Below are 23,394 nucleotides of genomic sequence, written 5' to 3' on the forward strand. Positions count from 1 at the left end.
CGGAGGAAATTGAATGCAAGGTCAGAATACAGATAAAAAATTTGACAACTGCCATGAACTGCAGCTAATTGGATGTGGAGCTTCTCTAATACCCAAAGCAAAGTTCAATTGATAACCATAACTCAATTTAGTAATTGGGTGAGGGTGAAATATATTTCTTATACAAATAAATATATTTCTTATATTTATATTAAATAATGTGAAAATGTAAAGGATGCACTTGATAAAATTAAATCCAATACTTTAAACAAATGAAGCAAAGATTTTTTTACTCAATTGTGATACTGAGGAATTCACTTCTAGTGCTTGTGGATCAAGGATAAACAGTCAAAATTCAATAATTAAATTAAAATATTGCATAAATGGTCGTCAATATAGAGATAAAATAACGAGATCAACATTGCTGGTTTGAATGAAAAGTAAATGCTGATGTAGAAATAATGATGCATTTTTAATAAATTCATTCTAATGCAAGTGAATTTCACAATAGATTTGCTGGTCAAAAGAATAATGTTACTTAGATAAAGCTGCGAGAAACAAATGTCACAGACATTAAGAAATAAAGTAAGCTGGTGGAGAATTGGAATTCCAAGCATGAAAAATTAACTAGTTGGATCATGCAGTTAATTTTGGCTCTGGGCAAAATAATTATTAACTTGGTCTCTCTTGTACACTGAATGAATTCTAAAAGGAACACAATTTTCATTGTCTTGTTTTGGGATAGTATCTAAATTTTCTAATTTTAATTGTAAGGGCAAATTATGGCTGCTAGTAATTTAATTTTGGTACTGTATCATATTCCAGGAGTGATTAATTTTTACACTGCAAGAAATCAGCAGTTGTAGGCCTGATTCAGATTAGATTAGAAGATTAGATCTCATTTTATAAAACAATACACTCTCAGAAAATAAAGAAATCAGCCAAAGGAAGAAACTGTCGACAAAAGAGGGGCTAGTTAAAATAAAAGTCTGATAAATAACAGAGATTATAATGTTTAAAAAGTTTATTCAATGAGGTCAGATTCAAAAATTAATGTACAAGCCTACATAGTTTTAGAAAAATAATTTTAAAAAACAGACCCAGCTAATTAACAGAATTCATGGGTAAATACATCAAAAGTAGAAGTAGTATTTAATAAAATTACATAAATGATTTTAAGGCCAACATTTATGAAAATGCAGAAAATGTGGATTTTGTTTAAAATCATTTACTGGATATGAATATTGCTGGCAAGGCTACCTACAGTGTTGGTTCTTCTCATACTATTTGGTCCAGGTTCACTTGTGTACTTGGGTGAGAAAAATAAATATCAATGAGATACTTGGCTGATGTCTTCAACATTTGGGCCACATTTGAGGTCACAAACAAATTCCAACTGATCATAATCAGGCATTTCAGACCTAACACCATTTTTAAATAAGCTACTTGTCATTGAATACCAAAACTAAATTATCATGTTTTCACTCCATAAATATAATATTAATCTACAAAATATTCAGAAAGATCCAGTGCAAACCAAAAAATAATTTTAATAAAGGGAAGCAACTGAGAAGGTTAATAGGCCTTAAGATTGATAAATTTCAAATTCCAAATGACCTCCACTGGAGTTTAGAAATGGAGAATGCTCTGCTTTCCACCTTACAAACTTTTATTAATTCTGAAATTTAGATTCTGCAAACAGGAAGGCAGTAAGAGTTAACACAAATTTTTTAAAAAGAAATTGGAGACAGAACTACTACTGTGAGGCAAGTATATGATCAATAATTGGAAAAAGTACTAAATACAGCTATTTCCCGACATACTTTAGTGTTCCGTTCTGACCAACCAGTCGTATCTTGAAATGGAAGCAAGTCGGAAATATGTTAGCATGTAGCCCCCATGCTATCCGTTCCCACACTGATCCCACTGCCCTGCACTCTCCCAACAGCCCGCTGTACCTGTACAGCATTCTTTTATCCTGAGAACTAAGAGAGATGCTGTGATAAACACAATGCCGGGGTATTGCTGATGGTCACTATTGTACCAATGCAGCCATTAGCACTGTTGGACGTACGACCAAGCTTAATTTTTATATATATATATTTTTTTCTTTATTTTTTTAAAACAACCTTTTATCTTTCCACTCACATACCACTAAGTAATCCCTATATCATTGGGGCTCTGTGCTTAGTAAGGGATTGCTTAAGGTGGGATGTGAGTTGGAAGAGAAGGTTAAGAATCACTGCTCTAGGCCCAATTGTTACTGAAATATTTTGCTTGAGAAAAATTGTCATTGGCCCTTTTCCTTTGGAGTTATGAAACTGGGCACATAATGAATCAATTGGGTATGATTAAAACAGTGATTTTCAAACTTTTTTTTCTATCCGCATACCATCTTAGGCAATCCCTTACTAATCACCGAGCACCTATGACATAGGGAATATTTAAAGTGGTATGTGAGCGGAAAGAAAAAGGTTAAGAATTACTGCTTTAAAATTTATAGTTTTTTTTCCAGTCATATGTACAGATGGTTGTAAGTCGCATAAGTTCATAAGTCAGGGAGAGGCTGTACATAATAAAGGATATATCAAACAGTTGGAAAAATGATTCAGTAGTAAGTAAGAAGACATGTGAATTTGTTGTAATTGGATTTTCAGAAGACGTTTTTTTTATAACATCCAACCTAATTTGATGAACAAGGTTACAGCACATTAAACTGGAGGTAATGTGCAAGAGTGGATTGAGCAATGGTTAACAAAAGGAAAACCATATGTACAAGGAGATTCTACTGAGAGTGCCAAGCTATAACAAGAGGAAACTGCAGGAATCAGTATTAAGCCCCAGTACTCAATCAAAGATTAGCATGAAGACACCAAATGTAACAGTTAAAGAGAGAAACAAAAGCTGCATGTGCTAGTATTTTGAGCAAAGAACTGATTACTGGAGAATTGCTGATCACATGAAAACAAGTGGAAATGTTGGAATATGGCTTCACTTTCAATCCAATAGTACCTAACAAACACGTGTCCACACTTTGTGACCTTGGATCAGCACCCTCTTTTATAATTGCTGGCCACCACCAACCAGCGAGAACTTGAGACTCATTCACAATCATCCTTAACACTAGGACCCCACAAGGTTGTGTGGTCACCACCAACTATACTCCCTGTACATCCATGACTCCATGGCTGAACACTGCTCCAATTCCATCTACAAATTTGCAGATTACATCACCGTCTTCGCAAAGATTTCAAGCATTGATAAGTCAGAATGCAGAAGAGAGATAGAGGAATCAGTGATTTGTTCCCAAAGCAACAACCTCTCCCTTAAGGATCTAGTTCTAGACTTCCAGAGGAGGTGTGGAGCTCACTCCCCAGTTGACATTCATGGTGCTGAAATGGATATAGTTGACAGTTTTTTTAAGTTCCTAGGAATAAACATTTCCAGTAACATTTATTTAAAAAAAAAGATTTAGACATACAGCACTGTCACAGCCCAATTCACCCCTACAGGTCCATGCCGCCCAATATACCCCATTAATCTATACTCTGGTGTGTTTTTGAAAGGTGGAAGGAAACCAGAGCCCCCAGAGAAAACCCCGCAGACAGCACAGGATTCAAACCAAGATCTGGTCCTGATCACTGATGCTGTAAAGGCGTTGAACTAACCGCTACACCAACCATGCTGCCCTTGTCCTGGTCCACGTTCCTTGTCCATGGCAAGAAAGTTCCCCCATTTCCTCAGAAGCCTGCGCAAATTCACCACGTCACCAGCATCCCTTAACAACCTCTACAGATAAACCTTTGAAAGCATTAAAACTGCAGAGGGTTATGAACAGGGCTCAGGATATCACGAGTAACCCTCTCCAACTATAACTACCACTGCATTGGAAAAACAGCTAACATTTTAAAAGACTCACCCCCATGCCAACAACACACTCTTCACCTCCCTCCTTAGATCAGGAAAATTCACAAATTTGAGGAAGAAGATTCAGTATTTCCTAAAATGGGCAATGAGTCCTTGTGCAAGATTTCCTAGAGGTCAACTTCAAGGTACACTCAGTAGTAAAGAAGGAAAATGCAATGCTGGCATTCATTTTACAAGAAATAGCAATACAATAACAGGGAAGTAATTCTGAGACTTTACAAGGCAGTGGTCAGACACCCAGTACTGAGAGCAGTTTTTTGGCTCATCTCAGGAAGGACATGCTGGCATTGGAGGAAGTCCAAAAGGTTCACGAGAATGATCTTTGAAACAACAGGTCTATCATTCAAGGAGCATTTAGTGGCTTTGGGTCTACAAACACTAGACTAGAAGAATGAGGGTGAGAAATCTCACTGAAACCTCTTGAATACTGAAATATCTTAATAGAGTAAATTGGAGAGGATGCTTCCCATGGTGGGAAAGGCTGGGACCAGAGAGAACAGAGATGAGGAGAAATTTCTTTACCCAGGGGTGGAGAAATCTATGGAATTCAATGTCTCACAGCTGTGGAGGCCAAGTTATTGGGTATATTTAAGATAGAGGTAAATAATTTCTTGTTTAGGAATAGAATTCAGGTTGAAAATAATAGTAAATCACCCATGATGGAATAGTAGGGTCAACATGACAGGTCAAAAGGCCTAATTTTGCCCCAAAATCTTGTGGTCTTATCACACACAACCAGATTGAAGGACTATTTATTTCCCACTGTTATCAGTCTCCAGAATGAATTTAACAATTGTAAAATGCTGCCTTGGCTCTGTACTCATTTCAGTTCCATATAGCATTCCCTTGCTGACATGTCAGTCCATGGTCTTATGCTCTGCCAGACTGAGATTGCCTGTATCGGAGGAACAATACCTCATCTTCTGTCTGGGTATTCGCCAACTGGATGGCATTAATGTCAACTTCTCTAGCTTTAGTTAAAACTTCCCACTTTCTCATTTCTTCCCCGTCACCTTCCGCCAGCAGTCTCTCCCTTTTCCCCGTCTCCCTTCGCACAGACAAAATCAATGATCACCTCTCCCCTTTTCGTATTCAATTAACACCTTTGGTTGGTCTAGACTCCTCTTCCAGCCAGCACTATTCTGAGATTTCTTGTTTTTTTGGCTTATTCTTTGATGGTTCTTTGAAAAAGGGCTCAGGCCCAAAACATCAACAATGTATCTTTATCTCCTATGGACGCTGAAAGACCGGCTGGGTTCCTCCAGCATTTTGGTGTGATTTTACAACAATCACTGCATCTGCAGACTTTCGTATCTCACTCTCTACCATCAGATCTCACTCTAATTCTGCAGTTCTGTGTTGTCTCTTCTATGTTGACATGTAACTCAAGCAGCGACAACGATGCAAAGAAGTTTTAAGAGAATAGGCACGTTGAGTGAGTGGGCAACAGCTTGAAGTTGAAGAGCAAGGTGAAAAAATCTGAAGTCATCCATTTTGGCTGAAATACTATTTCTTTTAAATGGCAAGAGATTGGTAAAAACTGAAGCTCAAAGGCACCGCCATTTCCTTGTACACAACTCAATGCAAGCTAGTATACAAGTTTAGTGGACAACGACAAAGGTAAGCCAGGTAAAAAGGTAAGCCAGAACATCTGCAGATGTTGAGGTTGAATGCACGATGCAAATGTGCTCAAAAAACTCAACAGTTTATGCAACATCCACAGGAATTAAAAGATAACCAATATTTTGGGGCTAAGCCCTTTGACAGGAATAAAGAAAAAGAGGTAGACACCTGCTCCGGAATAAAGAAAAACAGATTGACGCCCGATTCCTCCCTGCTTTTCATTATTCCTGAAAAAGGGCTCAAGCTGAAATGTTGCTCACATTCTACTTCCCATGGTTGCCGCTTGGCTTGCTGAGTTTCCCCAGCACATTTACGTATTGCAATACAAATGGGAATTTGGCCCTTAATACAAGAGAATATGTACGAAAATATAAACAACACAATTATGTCAGGTCACCCGTCAGAGTGCTACTGGCACCATGTAACCCAGTACTACCTGTCACATGGGCGGCAACTAAGACACCCTGCAGGATGAAAAACAAGACCTGGTAAAGGGGAGACGAATCCTCTTGTAGGGTCAACGGCCATCTAGCAAACACGTGTCATAAAGCGCGGAAAAGGCATCCCTTGCATCAAAGCTTGGTCTGGCCATTCACTGCAACAGAACTTCCCTTTGGACCTCACCTTGCTGCTGGATCTGGGAGGGGATGTCGAGAAGGTGGGTCTGGACTTGTGCAACCCCCTATTCACCTAAATCCATTCATGCACACGCTGTTCTTTTCTGAGGAGTGGGGTATCCTCATATCAAACCCCACAAACTGACTGAAAGGAACCATCATCATCCTATGGGATGGAAAGCCAGAAGACTAAGATAATGTAGGGCATCAATGCAACCATATCTGGAATACTTGCTACAGAATTCATGAAGCAAAGATTTATCAGACTGAGTGATGCGATGACACAACTATCAGACAAGGAGCGATGGAATAGGCTAACCCTCCATTCTCAGTAGTTTAATGACTCTTGATTGAAACAAAAAACATTCTCAGAGGGCTTGACCAGCAACATCCAAAGACAGTTTCTTTTGGCCAGATAGTCTACAACTAGGTGTCCCCAGTCTCAGTGGCTAAAATGAGAATATCTTCACTCACAGTTCTGAGTCTTTAGAATCCTTTACTCAGGAGGCCTGTGAAGGCTCAGTCAATAGCTAAATTTAAATTCAAGATCAGCAGTGGTACAGGCTCAGGAAGATGAATGGCCCACTTCTGCCCTTATTTCTTTTGTTAAAAGTCTCAAGGTAGACTGCAAAAAAAATTAGAGCTAGAAGTGCACTTTGTCACATATCAGAATGTAATATTGCTAACAACATAAATGACTGGAGTTGCAGATAGCATGAATGGTTGCCCATGAATATAGAGGGTCATGGATCAGAACGGTTGGGTGGAGTAGTGAAAGATTAATTTAATCCAGACTAGGGTGAGGTAAACCATTTTAGGTCATCTCATGCTGGTAGAACACATACAGTAACCTATGGGGACCTTAGAAATTTTGATAGATCAACAGACCCCATGGGATGCAAGCTCATAGCCCTATGAAAATGATAACACGCGGGTAAGGCAAAAAAAAAGACATTTAGCTCACTATCTAAAGGTAGCACCAAAACTGTACAAGAGATCCAAAAGGAGACTACCTGAAATGGAGGCCCTTAGTTAAAAGGAGAAATTGGATAGACAGATTCTAACTGGAGCACAGGAAGCTGAAAGATAACCTTATAATACATTTATAAAGTGAGGCACGAAGATTGTATGTGTCGGCACTAGCCTTTGACAAAGCTGGAGAGCCCAAAACTACAGATCACAAGTTTAAGGTGAAAGGAGAAATATTAAAATTATATTTAATTTTCATCCCTTATTAGTAATTTAATATTTTTATTTCTTTTTAGATTGTATTAAATGTTGATGCCAGCTCTTTCCCCTTTACCTTCTTCTTCCCCTCTGTCCATTGTCTCTTAAGGTACAGAAGGGTTATTTCTAGGGGGAAAAAATGTAAAGGAGATCCAAAGGTTCCCCCCCCCACCACCACCCCCACCCCCCCCCACCACCACCCCCACCCCCCCCCCCACACACACACACACACACACACACACACACACACACACACACAGCGGGAAGATGAAAGAAACTGCCAAAGTGGTTGAAGTAAAAACACAAAATGCTGGAGAAACTCAACAGGTCAAACAGTGACCTTTATATAGAAAAGATAATACATAACTGACGTTACGGGCTTGTGCCCTTAAAGGTACGATTTACTTTTGCTGCCAAAGTGGTAGAGAAAGGTACAATCACAATGTTTTTTGGTTAAATACCTGGACAGGTACATGGATAGGAAAGAGACAGAGGGACACGAGGCAAATGCAGAAAAATGGTATTAGCATAGACCAGTCAGCACGGAGAGGAGTTAGGCCAAAGTGCCTGTGGTGCTGTTTCCCTCTATAAGTTACCACTGAACCAGGAATACAACTTTGAGCAGATCATCACGTTTGGACCTCATGTAGTACTTCCTAAAGCTAATTTCCCCTCCCTGCTTTTAAATCAGAAAGCTGCCAGTTGAGCTTTGGGCATCAAGTGTGCGATAGCTTATTCAGGTCATTCTTGTTCCAAGCACAAAAAAAAAGCAAATTAAATGTCCCCCTGACGCTTGACGGCCACACACTTCACAGGACTATGAAGAGCAGGTTAAAAAAAAACTCACGACAGTACTAGAAATCCAAAAGGGGGGGCGGGGGGGGAGACGATGGACACAACTCAGCGCATCACTTGTGAAAACCGTGGTGGACCCAGGCAAAGACAGAGAGAGGGGGGGGGGGGGGGGGGGGGTGGAATAAAAATCACAGGACCGAAACAAGCAATCCTCCATCCATGGGGAAGTGCCTGAGAGAAGGGTGCAGGCACAGACCTGAACCATCTGAATGTATGGTGCAAATAGACAGGGCATGCAATGATGGGAACAGCGTGAGACGGAGACATTCTTTTGGAACTAATTCATGATGAATAAAGCCTATTTCGGGCCGTGTCGAGACGGCACCTACCTGTTCTGCCAGCCCTGGATCAGATTGGTGTACTTGCTCAGCAAGCCCTCCACCACCCTGCCGGCTTCCGGGTGCTGCCCGTCCGCCCGCCCCGGCTCCGCGGGCGGCGTCGAGCCGGGGCTGCCGCTGCCCTCGGCCCTCGCCCCTTCCTGCGGGCTGCATCTCACGGCGGCCGCCACCGCTCCCCGTTCGCCCGGAGAGGCCGAGCTCCTCCTCGGGCCGCCGCCCGCCAGGGCCGCTTTCTCCGCGCTGAACATCGGCCGCAATCCACGGTCCGGTGGAGGAGGGGGTTAACGACACCGCACTGGGGGAGGTGGCCGGTAAACGGGCGCCCTTCGCTCGAGCCGCCCCGCACCTCCTTCGGGCGCCGCCGCTCACTCAGGCGGCCCGTTGGGGTGCCCGGCCTCCGAGGATGCGTCGGCTTCTCGGGCGCGGCGTTTGCCCTCCCTCCTCCCCCACCCTGGGAGGCTCCTCTCCGCCTCGCCTTCCGTCACCAGAGGTCGAGCGACGCCGCGTGGCGCTTCGCTCGCGATTCTCTGCCTCGCGTCCGTGATCGCCGCGGTCCGCTCCGCCTGTCATACTCGCCCTCCTCCCAGCTCGCGCGCGGGCCCGTGCGCGCGACCAGCCTGACTGACACGCACCTCCCCCCTCCCCCGAGATCGTCACGCTCCCCCCTCCCCCGAGATCGTCACGCTCCCCCCTCCCCCGAGATCGTCACGCTCCCCCCTCCCCCGAGATCGTCACCCTCCCCCCTCCCCCGAGATCGTCACCCTCCCCCCTCCCCCGAGATCGTCACCCTCCCCCCTCCCCCGAGATCGTCACCCTCCCCCCTCCCCGAGATCGTCACCCTCCCCCCTCCCCCGAGATCGTCACGCTCCCCCCTCCCCCGAGATCGTCACGCTCCCCCCTCCCCCGAGATCGTCACGCTCCCCCCTCCCCCGAGATCGTCACGCTCCCCCCTCCCCCGAGATCGTCACGCTCCCCCCTCCCCCGAGATCGTCACGCTCCCCCCTCCCCCGAGATCGTCACGCTCCCCCCTCCCCCGAGATCGTCACGCTCCCCCCTCCCCCGAGATCGTCACGCTCCCCCCTCCCCCGAGATCGTCACGCTCCCCCCTCCCCCGAGATCGTCACGCTCCCCCCTCCCCCGAGATCGTCACGCTCCCTCCCTCCCCCCTTCCCCGGGATCGTCACGCTCCCCCCTCCCCCGAGATCGTCACGCTCCCCCCTCCCCCGAGATCGTCACGCTCCCCCCTCCCCCGAGATCGTCACGCTCCCCCTCCCCCGAGATCGTCACGCTCCCCCCTCCCCCGAGATCGTCACGCTCCCCCGAGATCGTCACGCTCCCCCCCCCGAGATCGTCACGCTCCCCCCCCCGAGATCGTCACGCTCCCCCCCTCCCCCGAGATTTTCACGCTCCCCCCCCGAGATCGTCACGCTCCCCCCCCGAGATCGTCACGCAAGTGTTGGGGGGCAGCATACAAGACGAAAGGCTGCAGACCCCCCTGGATGAAAGTCAGTGGGTCAAACCGTGTCCTTTATGTAGCAAAGGTAAAGATGTGAGGCATGAGAAGAGTCAGCATGAGCCAGGTGATGATTGGGGGGGCACGGTTGCTATAAGGGGCAGCATGGTTGGTATAAGGGGCGGCACGGTTGGTGTAAGGGGCAGCATGGTTGGTATAAGGGGTGGCACAGTTGGCATAAGGGGCAGCACGGTTGCTATAAGGGGTGGCACTGTTGGCATAAGGGGCGGCGCAGTTGCTATAAGAGGTGGCACGGTTGGCATAAGGGGCAGCACGGTTGCTATAAGGGGTGGCACGGTTGGCATAAGGGGCGGCACGGTTGCTATAAGGGGCGGCACGGTTGCTGTAAGGGGCGGCATGGTTGCTGTAAGGGGCGGCATGGTTGCTGTAAGGGGCGGCATGGTTGGCTCCGGTTTCCTCCCACCGTTCGAAATGTACCGGGGTGTGTGTGGTAGTTTAATTGGGTGGCACAGGCTCGTGGGCCGAAATTGACTTTTACCGTGTTGTATGTCTAAATCTAAATTTAAATTTCTTTTTATATTTTTATTAATTTTTATATATTAAAATGTATATATAATACATTTATGGATTACACAATAAAAAATGGTAAGTTACAAAACTCGACAAATTTTATAATGGCATATAAAGTGCATCCATAACATAAAACATAGACACATCCAATAATTTTAACAGATAGACGTGTTTCTAAACCCCATCCCCTTACCACTGTTGCATGGCTAGAGAAAAAAATGTAATTCTTTCCTAGAGTTAAATAGTACTAAAGTTTAGAATTTCCATTAAGTCTAAAGGTCATGGAAAAGATTCAGGAATGGTTCCACACATCTTTTAAAACTTTGTATGAGTTACTAATTGAATAACAAATCTTTTCTAGGTCTAAACAGGACGTAATGTTCCTTAACCACTGAGCATTGGTAGGAGGGGCAGCATCTTTTGAACTAAACAATATTCTACGCTTGGCTGAGGTGAAAGACAGAACTTGGCATTTGATTGGAGTTCAAAGAACTTCATCCTCTCCAGTTGTGCCAAAAAGAGCAACCAAAGGATTTGGCCTTAGATTTAAATTAAGGATTAAGGATAAAGTGTGAAACACACCTTTCCAACATTCTTCAAGACTAGGGCACGTCAAAAATATACGATTAGAGAAGCCTCTCCCCTCTAACGTTTATCTACATCTGAATAAATATGGGATAATTTAACTTTAGACATATGAACCCGATGTACAACTTTAAATTGTAACAAACAATAACATGCGCATAAAGATATGGTATTAACCAACTTAAAAATTGAATCCCAAACCTCACCGGATATTGAACGGTTTAAATCCTGTTCCCATGCATTTTTAATTTTAACTAAGGGAGCATGTCTTAAATATACCAATTTATCATAAATAATGGATATTAGACCTTTACAAGAAAGTTGTAAACTAAAAAAATCATATCAACAAGGTGGCCTTCTCTACATCATTGGGAGATTGCTTCACTCAGCACCTCCTCTCTGTGCACAGCAACAGTGACCTCCCAGTAGCCAATCATTTCAATTCTGAGCCACACTCCCAAGCTCACATGTGCATGGCCTTATGTACTATCCCAACCTGACCACCCGCAGATTGGAGGAATGACACCTTATTTTTCGTCTGGGCACTCTCCAGCCCGATGGCATTAACATTGACTTCTCTGATTTCTGCTAAACTTGCTTGCCTTTTCTTTCCCCTCTCCCATCCAGTCTTTCCAGTTCTCCCCTCACCCACCCAGCCATCTCTCCTCCCCCTCATTGCTGCTGTTCTCTCTCTACCTATCATCTCCTGCCTTTGCCAACCCGCCTACCTTTTTGTTCGGATGCCTGCTGACATTCTCTCATACCTTGTTGAAGAGCACCCTAAATGTTGGTTATGTATTTTTACCTTTGCTACACAAAGGACACTGTTCGAGCAGCTGAATTTTCTAGCATTTTATGTTTGAACTTCAACCTCGGTGTTTACAGATATTTGTGATTTACTTTTTCAATAATGTCCACATCAGGTGCCCTAGGAATATTAGGAATCTGAGATTGAAGGAAATGTTTGATTTACAAATATCTGAAAAAAAGAGTATTTGGTAAATTGAACTTTTCAGAAAGTTGTTAAAATGATGCAAAACTGTTATCAATAAAAAGATCTTTGAAACGTTCAATGCCTAAACTGTACCAATCATGAAAAGCAAAATTGTGTAAAGAGGGTTGGAAAAGATGATTGGACCATGAAATGCAAAATGTTTTCTGAACTGCACCCAAACTCTCCGTCTACCTGACAACCAGATTGTCAATTGATTTATTTAAAGAAAAAGGAAGAGAGGATCCAATAAGTATCAAGATGGAAATGTTTTTCGCAGAATTCAACTCCACTGCTACCCAACTGGATGGTCCAGTCGATTGAGAAAATGTAAAAAAAAATAAGGCTATGTATATTGACCACCCAATAATAAAATTTGAAATTAGGTAATGCCATACATCCATTACCTTTGGATGTTGCCCTCCATATACAAGATGATATAGCCAAATCAAGTGAATCAAAAAATGACTGGTTATGAAAATTGGTATAGATTAAAAAATATATATAAATAAAAGATATAAAGTATTCATTTTAATAGAATTAATACGACCAACCAGAGATATAGGCAGGGGTGACTATCATGTTAGACACTGTTTCAACACGTTTCAATAAAGCAAGGAAGTTTTATTTAAAAAGGTACTTACGATGCTTTGTAATTGTAATGCCAAGATAGGTAAATTGATTTCTCACAATCTTAAAAGGGAGACTAGTGTACACTGACACAGAAACAATTAAAGGGAAATGTTCACTTTTATGCAAATTTAATCTGTATGCTGAAAACTGACTAAATTTAGAAAGTAATGATAGCATGGAGAGTAAAAAGTGTCGACTAGATATAAAAAGCAAAAGATCATCCACATAAAAGGAAAATTTATGTTCAATTCCCTTTCTACAAATCCCTGAAATATCCTTACACTCGAAATGCCATCGCTAATGGCTGTATAGACAAATCAAAAAGTAATGGACACCCTTGATGGGTTCCTCATTGGAGATCAAAAAGCTGTGACTGTTGAAAATTAGTAAAAACTGAAGCCGTAAGGCATGAATACAGTAATTTAATCCCTGCAATAAAACAAAGACCAAAATTAATTTTTTCTAAGATCACAAATAAATACCCCATTCCACCCAATCAAACACTTTCTCTTCATCAAGATAAAACACATTCAGGAACAACACTAGGAGACAACAAAATATCCAATAAGCGACATTTATTAAAATAAGAATTTTTAATAAAACCAGTCTGATCTTCAGATATGATTGATGGTAGAATATTTTCCAATCTATGGGCCAAAACATTTGTCAAGATTTTAACATCAACATTTAATAAAGAAATTTGCCTGTTGGAGGAGCACTCAGTTGAATTGTTTTCCTTTCTTTACTTTAAGAGATATACATGCTTCGTTAAAAGATGCTGGAAGATTATCTTGCTTAAACGATCAGTTAACACAGAACTTGTGTGCAATGAGAGCAATTGAGAAAATGATTTTCAAAACTCCACAGGAAACCCAGATTGCAGCAGCTATTTCCTCTTGCAATAGGCTATTTAACCTCATTTGGTTAATCAAAGAAAGTAAGGGAATATTTAATCGATCCAAAAAAAAACTGTTAATCGAACTGCTATCATCTGAAAATTCAGAAGTATAAAGTTAGGAATAAAATGTTCTGAATGTATCATCTCAGAATGATCCATAGTAGTGTTATCATCATCCATTCGAATCTTTGTAATTTGCCACCGTTTCAAAATCTCTCAAATGATTTTTCACCATGAATATAAAACTGACGCGTACTTTTCAAAAGTTGGCTTTCAATCGGATATGTTGAAAGGAGATCAAATTTAGTTGAAGTTCGACTTGTTTTTTATGTAAATCCGGATTTTTAACTTGAACATATAGTTAATCGTTTTTTTTTTAATTTGATTAACTAATTCTAATCCCTCATTATTGGTCTTCTTATATTCTCAGTTAGGAAATTATCTGTCCTCTGAGATAAACTTTCATAGTGACTCAAACAATCAAACTGGAAGTTTTTAATGAAGTGTTAGTATTAAAGAAGAAAGTTATCTGCTCTTCATAAATTTCACAAAATCATAATCTGATAAAGTCAAATTGAAACGCCACTGTTTTTTTTATTTGAGGAAGGTCAGGAAAAGTCACGAATAATACCACAGGGCCAAGATCTGATATTATACTCTGATAATTACAAAAGTGAGTCAGTGGGATCAATTGTTTATCAATTAGAAAATAGTCATTTTGAGAAAAAGTATGAGGAACAGGTGAAAAGAAAGAATGCTCTTAGTTGGATAAAGAAAACGCCAAACATCAGAGATATCAAAGTCTGATAGGAAAGAATAAATTAATGATTTACTCATTGTAACAGGGTTAGGAGACAAACAATCTCAAGCAGGATCTAGCCAACATTTACAATGGTATAAGCTCAAATCCGGTAAATAAAAAAAGCATTTGAAAAACCCTATATCATTAAAAAAAAGAAAAAGGACTATAAATGCAACTAGTTTATATATTTAAAAGTGGTTTCCCAAATTGTACTCTATATATTGAAAAGATATGTAAGCTCTGACGGTGTGTGGATTTGTATGTATGGAAGGGGTGAGGGAGGGATGGATTGTTTTGTTTTCTGTTTGTTGTTGTTTGTAAGACAAAGTTTAATATAATGTGAAATTGAAAATTTTATTATGTATATTTTTGAAAAAAAAATCAAAAATAAAATATTCAAAACACCCTGCATTATCAGGGACATAAACATTAGCAAAAACTACGATTTTATTACATCATTTCCCCAAAACAATAATATAATGACCATTTGTCATGATGGACAAAATGAATATTTTGATTAATAAGAATTGACCTCTCTCTGGCATTAGTCTGGAATGAAGATTGAAAATGCTGCCTCCTCCACCTCATCATAAGTCGAGAATAATCACGACTGCGTATGTGGGTTTCTTGTAAAAATATAACTGTGGCTTTAAGTAGATTTTTTTGAAAATTTTATTTATTAATCATAATAAATCATAGAATAAAAGTACAAACCAATACATAATATTTTATCCCATATAATCCCCCACCCCTCCCAATTCCCCTCTAAACTACCCCAAAAGAAAGAAAGAGAAAGAGGAGATCAAATAACATAACACCCTTCAATTATTTGCCATGGTTTGGGACAACACTGTCAACGTGCTTTGGACTGCATATATTCCAGATATATATACGGGCTCCAAGCTTTAACAAAAAGGCATAATTATTATGTAAATTGTATGTTATATTTTCCAATGGAATACAAGATCTCATTTTCACATGGCATTTTTGAATACTCAAAGTAGTCTCATTTTTCCAAGTAATTTTCTCACCACAGCGAAAGCCAACCTCTAAAAAGCAATTTGAAATTTATCTAATTGTAGCTCCAAACTCAATTTGTTAATATAACCCAATAAAAATACCATAAGATCAAGTGAAATTTTAAATTTAAACATAACTTCAAAGAATTCCCTAATTTTATTCCAAAAAGGTTTAATCATTTCACATAGTCAAACAGAATGTAAAAAAGAACCCTCTTCCTTATGGCATCAAAAACATAAATCAGAAGAAATATATTTACATTTCCTTAATTTCTCCGAGGTTAAATACAATTGATGGATAAAATTATAATGAACCAGTCGGTACCTTACATTTACAATTTTAGTCATACTGTCCTCACATATATTCATCCAAACATCCTGAGAAATAGATACAGTCAAATCTTTTTCCCACTTCAATCTGGATTTATGAATGTCTGACTTAAGCATTTTATTCTGTAACAAAGCATACATCTCAGATATAAATCCTTTCTTGCCACCATCAGTAAGTAAAATCTCAAATTTTGACCATCTAGGTAGCCTTAAGGTATGCCCAAAATTATTCAATAATAATGCCTTAACTTGATAATAAGAAAAAAAGAGTACTTGAAGATATTTCCTACTTCACTTTCGTTCATTGAAAAGAAATAAAATATCCGGCTTCGTAACGATCTTCTATCAATTTAATTCCTTTCTATTCCCACGACTTCAAAAGTTGATTATTAACCATAAAAGGAAAAAAAGCTTATTTTGAAACAAAGGAGTTTTAGCTGAAAATTTACCTTGAGTATCTATAGTTTCATTTTTTTATTTCATAACTCCATTAAATGTTTTAACACAGGCAAATTATAATTACTTAATAACTGAGAATTCCATTGATAAATTAATTGATCCATCTTCTTCTCACCAATCTAAGATAATTCAATATTAGCCCATATCAAAGGATTATCCACTTGAAACATCCTGTTAATGAATTTCAACTGTACTGATTCATAATAATTCTAAAAGTTAGGAAGTTGTAAACCTCCTAATGCATACTTCCAAGTTAACCTGTAATGATACCCATGCCATTTTATCTTTGCACAAAAACTTCCTCACCAAAATATTCAAATCTTTAAACATTTTTGAGAGATCCTACAAGGAATAGACTGAAAAAGATATTGAATTCGAGGAAAGATATTCATTTTAATACAATTAACACGTCCTATCAAAGTTATAGGTAAATCTTTCCACTGATTCAAATCATACTTAAATTTAGACAATAAAGGTAAATAATTTAATTCATATAAATGGTTGTAATTACAGTCTATTATAATACCTAAATATTTAATCCAATCAAACCACTTAAATTTTGCACCATGCCTACAAAGCGAATAATCCATTTCAGCTAAAGGCATAATTTCACTCTTTTCCCAATTAATGGCTTTAAGTAAATTAATATGCAAAAATACTTTCTTCCTTTTAACCATATGATTCAAGCCTTTTATATTCCATCTAAACAAATTAATAGAATTATCCATATTTTTAATTATAATTGTGAGTTGATTAACACAATTAATATCCAAACTTCAGTTATTAGCCTTGTGGGTAAAAATTAACACTAACAAAGCCATAACAACCTTTAAAAAAAGTCCATCCCTGCCCGAACCCAAAAGCTGCTGAAGATATCAACAACACACTCCACAAAACAATCATTTTTAACCCAAACAAATCTTCCTGTTGAAGGTCTTATCTCCTATTCCATTATTGTTCTTGTAATTATATTTAATACTTCTAAGTACTACATAAATTTGTTAAAACTTCACTATTATTATGAAAAAAATTCTTTACAATTTCTCATACAATTCTAAGATATTGTAGCTAGCTCCTACAAGCTATGGCTCTATGGAGCCTATAGCGCAGGAGAGGTTATAGCTATATGCAGGTTAGCTTAGAAAAAACATGCTGTTCCCTTAAAGAACAACACAAACCCCAGTTGAGTGTAGTTAACACACTCAGCTTTATTGGGCTTACAGCCCTACTTTTATTTTCAAGATGAGGGGTGTGGTCAAAACCCTCTCAGCACTGATTGGTGTGCTTGTGATCCACTTTCCCTGATAGGCCAGTTAAGCTATTTTTGTTGTGGCCAATTGGAGGGCAGTACTGCGGGCTTTGTGCAGCCTGCTGGATCGTCGCATTTGTCCTTCATTTTGTGAGGCCCTGTAGGGGAGCTGCGAAGGGCCGCCACATTATATGTATCAAAGTAATTATATAAATCATTTTTACTAAGAGAAAAAAAAGATGTATAATTCTCAATGTTCTTCACTTAGAAATATAATAGATCAATGCTTTAATACAAAAAAGTGCTTACATAACTACAAAACTACCAGCAAAGTGGAGTTTTCCCCATAAACTGTTGCCAAAACAAACTACTTTCCTGACAAATGTTATATAACAGGTGTTAAACACCTTAAAAGTAATAAAAGTTAATCAGTTTCAGCCACTGAGAAGAGATTCACAGTGGGTGTGATGTGCGGCCACCATCTATGTAATTCCAAGCTTCTTAAACCGAAGGCAGCCACTTCTTATGTCTGCTGGAAAGCGCGTGGGATATTACAGGGATAGCTTGGAGCCACGCTTATACAACTCTTTTTTGAAAATTTTATTTAAAAGTTTTACAAAATACACACATACAAAACAATGTAACAAATAAAAACAACACACAAAAAAAAGAAAAAAATACCTTACTAACCCCCTTCTCACCCAACTTACACCCCACAACCCACCCTCTCTTGGAGCTGAAAAAATATTATAATGCTTGGTGTCCCAACCCTTTACTCCCAAATAAAAACATTTATTTAATATCCAAACCCATACATTTGAAATATAAAGTCCACATTTTAACAAAAAAGGGATAATTATTTTACAAGTTGTAAGTTATCTTCTCCAAATAAAGACACGATTGTAATTCATTGTGCCATCTTTGTATATTCAGTTCAATGTCATTTTTCCACGTAATGGCTATACATTTCCTAGCTACTGCCAACCCCAAATGTATAAATGCAATTTGGGGTTTATCCAATTGCAATCCTGTCGTCAAAGTATTCATATAACCCAATAAGCACACGAACGGATCAAGTTGCAAATCCACCTTAAATAAATCTCCCAAAAACTTAATGATTTTTACCCAAAAAGGTCTAATTTTCATACAAGCCAATACTGAATGTAAAAAAGTACCTGTCTGTTCTCCATATAAAATACATAAATCAGAAGAACTAAAACCATATTTTTTCAACCTTTCAGGGGTTAAATACAACTGATGTAAAAAATTATAATTAACCAAACTATATCTCACATTAATTAACTTCGTAACACTATCAAGACACATATTCGACTATTCTTCCCAAGATAAAGTAATAGATTATTCTGCTCTAATTTATCTTTCATTTTACACACATCAACCTTTTTTCTTTTCCTGTAATAACATATACATTTCAGAAATAAACCCCTTCTTTCCTTTATCAGCAATTAATATCTCAAGTTTTGTTTGACCATGTAACACCAATTCTCATCCAAAATTTTTTAACAATAAATTTCGAACTTTATAATAAGCAAGTAAAGAATTCGGTAATATGCCAAACTTCTCTCGAAATCTATTAAAAGAAAGAAGCATGCCTGCTTCAAAACAATCTTCCACTAATTTCACACCTTTCATTTCCCAATCTTTCAAATAAGGATTATTTAAAGAAAAAGGAATAATCTTTTTCTGATATAATGATGTCTGAGCTGAAATTTTACCTTCAGTTCCTATAATTTGATCCCATTTATACCATTAAATGTCTCAATACTGGTAATTTATATTTTTGCAAAAGAAAAGGATTCTATTTATATATAAATTTATGTATTTTATTCTCAGAAATCTGGTCCAACTGAACTTTTGCCCATACTAAAGGTTAATTAGTATCAAACAATCTATTGATAAATTTTAATTGTGCTGCCTCATAATAATTCTGAAAATGCAGTAATTGAAGTCTGCCTAGATCATATCTATATGTCAATTTCTGCATAGAAACTCTTGACAATTTACCTTTCCATAAAAACACACAAATTACCTTATTCAATACCTTAAAAAATTTCTTCGGTACAGGAGTCGGAATAGACTGAAAAAGATATTGAATATATCAATATATATTCATTTAAGTACAATTTACTTGCCCAATCAAAGTCAAAAGTAAATCTTTCTATCTATTTAAATCAAATTTAATCTTATTTAATAACAGTATATAATTTAAACTATATAAATTTTGATATTCTTTATCCACTATTACTCCTAAATACTTAATTTTATTAGACCATTAAACTTCATAAATTGTTTACAATCCGAATAATCCTCATCCAATATTGGTAATATCTCACTTTTATCCAAATTAACTTTATAACCAGAAATCACTCCATATCGATTTAACAAAGTTTGAAACGGTTCTAAAGAATTTTTAGAATAAGATAAATATATCATCTGCAAACAAATTAATTTTATACTCTTGTTTATCTATTGTAATTCCCATAATAGTAGTATCTTGCCTTATCACTTGAGCTAGAGCTTCTATAACGAGCACAAATAAGGCTGGTGACAATGGACAGCCCTGTCTAGTCGATCTAAACAAATTAAATGCAGACAAAACCTGTCCATTTGTCACCACCCAAGCAGAAGGATTAGTATATAATGCCTTAACCCAACCAATAAAAAATGGTCCAAATTTAAATCTTTCTAACACCTTAAATAAAAAATTCCACTCAGCACGATCAAAAGCTTTTTCCACATCTAATGCTAATATCATTGGTTGATTAAACTGTCATCTTGAAGCATTAATTATTGTAATCAATTTAGTAATATCAGCTGAGCATCTATTCTTGATAAAGCCTGCTTAGTCCACATGCATTAATTTTGGTAGATATTTGGCCAGTCTATTTGCTAATACCTTTGCTACCATCCTTTAATCCACATTCAATAAATATAATGGTCTATATGAAGCTACTTTTAATGGATCTCTATCCTTCTTTGGAATAACTGTTATTAACGCCCTTGAAAATGACTCTGGAAATGAACCTGTTTCAGTCACTTATTTAAGAACTACCGTATGTTCAGGAAATAACCAATCATAAAATTCCTTATAAAACTCCATTGTAAATCTGTCTTCTCTGGGAGATTTCCCACTAGGCATAGATTGCAATGGCTCCTTAAGCTCCAAATCAGTAAATGGACCATCTAATTCCATAATATCTGTTTCATTTAGCAAAGGTAAATTTAAATTAGCCAAAAAAGATTCAATCTGATCCATATCTTGAGTCCCTTCAGAAGTATAAAAATCCTTGTAAAATGCACAAAATTTATCATTAATTTCTTGTGGCTTATATGTTATCCCTAAATTCCTCCTATTGCATTAATCGTTCTAGATACTTGTTCGGTCTTCAACTGCCAAGCTAAAATCTTATGAGCTCGTTCACCCAACTCATAGTAACATTGTTTTAATCGTTGAATCATTTTCTCATAATTATGTTTGCAAAGTATTATAACACATTTTCAATTTAGATAATTGTATCTTATTATCTTCAGTCAAACTCTTCTGAAATTTTTCCTCTAACACTGCTATTTCTTTCTCCAAATTTTGACTTTCTGCCAAATTCTGCTTCTTCACTCTCACCATATAACTAATAACCTGACCCCTTAAATATGCCTTTAAAGCATCCCATAAAATAAATTTACTCTGCACTGAACCTTCATTTGTTTGTAGAAAAAAGCCAATCTGATCTCTGACATATTTAATAACTTTAGGTTTCTATAACATTTCATTAAATCTCCAACAGTAAGTAGTTTCTGCCACCTCAGAGCTGATACATGAAATTAACAATAATGAATGATCAGACAAAATCCTACTCTTATATTCAGCATGAATAATTCTACCTTGCAATTGCACTGATACCAAAAATAAATCAATTCGTGAAAATGAATCATGACAAGTAGAATAAAATGAAAAATCTTTTTCAGTCAGATTCATCCACCTCCATATTTCCATTAAATTTAATTCTCTCATCAACTCAATTATTCTTCCAACTATTTTAGTCTTCCTCACAGTTTTCAGAGATTTATCCAATAATGGATCCAGACAACAATTAAAATCCACTCCTACCAAAATATTCTCATTTGATTGATTCAAATTCAGAAATGTATCTGTAACAATTCTACATCATCTTCATTTGGTGCATACACATGCATCAGGGTCCAAGCTTCTGAAAATATTTAACAATTAACCTTCCACACTTTGCCTGCATTGGGGGAAAAGGACTCTAAGATGAACAGCACCTTTTTATGAATCAAAATTGCTGTCCCTCTAGCTTTAGAATTAAAAATGATGCAATCACATGACCAACCCAATCCTGTTTCAACTTCAAATGTTCTTTCTCAGTCAAATGAGTCTCTTGTAGAAATGCAACGTCCACCTTCAACTTCTTAATATAATCCAATGCACATTTTATTGGATGATTAATCCCTTTAACATTAAATGTCGCAAAATTCAAATTATTCATTGTTCTCATTAGAGTGGCACCTAACACAGCTAACCCTTACACAATATAACAGCTCCTTAAAAAAATCCTTTAAAACTACTAATATATAAAAAAACATCCTAAAAACACAAAACAAAACTAAAAATTACAAAAAAAAACTAAAAAGTAACCCTTAACCAAAAGAACCCAAAAGAACCCCCCCCCCACAAAAAAAAATACTGGACAAGCAGTACCACCCTCGATTGACCAGGTGTGGTCAATACCACAAGTAGTGGATGACCTCGGAAACAGTAGGGTCATCTACCTCCCCCGACCAAACCTTAAAAAATACATTTAATCATCTTATAATCCAGACTGAACTTGAGTATCTTCTCCACATCAATCAATTGCACAGTTTCCAACATTTTATTCCCTTTTCCATTCCCATTCTTAGTCTTGACTTGAAATTGATATTGCCCATAAAACACCTTCAATATTGCTGGGTATCAAAAAGCAAATTTATACCCCTTCTTCCACAACACTGCCTTAGCCGGATTAAACTCCTTATGTCTTTGAATAACCTCCTGACTTAAATCTGCATAAAAAAACCCATTCTACCCTGGATCATCATAGGGCTGTGAGGAGCACGGGCTTTCTGAACCGCAAGATGCAAAATCATTTCACGTTCTTGATATCTCAAACATCTAATCAAAATTGCTCTCAGAGATTGATCCGGGAAAGGTTTCTTTCTTAACGCTCGATGAGCTCTATCCAATTCCAAACCATCTGGAATGATTCAATTCCTAACATTTCCGGGATCCATTTACAAAAAAATTTCGTAGGGTCCAATCCTTCAATATCTTCTGGAAGTCCAACTATTTTAACATTATTTTGATTACTCTAATTTTCCAATGAATCAATTTTCTGCAACTCTCTGTATTCAGCTATTTCAAAACTTCAAGAAAGTAATCTTCTACAATTCTGATCTGCTGGCCATGGTATTTCCCTCTGTGATGAGCTTCATGAATCAGAAGATTTTTGGTTTGATATTGATGCAACCATATAATGACCCTATACAGTTTATGCCCCTGAGCCAGCTTGGGCATTAATGTTCGATGTGCTCTGTCAAACTTTGCCAGGGATTAGAGGAATTCCTTCCCAAAAATCTCACAGAGAAACTCCAAAAAGAATTCTGCAAGTTGCCCTCTTTCAGATTCTTCAGCCATGCCCAGAATATGTATATCATGCGTCTGCTCCATTGTTAAGTTTGAATTATTGTCACTTAGTTTGGAGCACGTTTCCTCTAATCCATCAATATGCTTGGTCAAGTTGTTAGA

General features: G+C 38.2%; 1 protein-coding gene and 1 long non-coding RNA gene across 4 annotated transcripts in view; one reads left to right on the forward strand and one right to left on the reverse strand.

Annotated features, from left to right (window-relative positions):
- osbpl10b (oxysterol binding protein-like 10b) overlaps positions 1–9,145 on the reverse strand; it is a 115,791-nt gene extending 106,646 nt beyond the window's left edge. For both annotated transcript variants that reach the window (XM_069907361.1, XM_069907353.1), the window contains exon 1: positions 8,558–9,145. In XM_069907361.1, coding sequence (XP_069763462.1) covers positions 8,558–8,814 — 257 coding nt within the window. In that variant the 5' untranslated portion in view covers positions 8,815–9,145. The remainder of the gene's footprint in view (positions 1–8,557) is intronic.
- An 839-nt stretch (positions 9,146–9,984) lies between these two features.
- The window catches only part of LOC138747869 (uncharacterized), a 44,153-nt gene continuing 30,743 nt past the window's right edge, over positions 9,985–23,394 (forward strand). Inside the window, exon 1 of one of the 2 annotated variants that reach the window (XR_011347700.1) lies at positions 9,985–10,146. This is a non-coding gene — a long non-coding RNA (uncharacterized lncRNA). The remainder of the gene's footprint in view (positions 10,147–23,394) is intronic. The other variant, XR_011347701.1, reaches the window with a different exon arrangement.

The sequence above is a fragment of the Narcine bancroftii genome, chromosome 1 (assembly GCF_036971445.1).
Source record: "Narcine bancroftii isolate sNarBan1 chromosome 1, sNarBan1.hap1, whole genome shotgun sequence".
NCBI classification, from domain to species: domain Eukaryota; kingdom Metazoa; phylum Chordata; class Chondrichthyes; order Torpediniformes; family Narcinidae; genus Narcine; species Narcine bancroftii.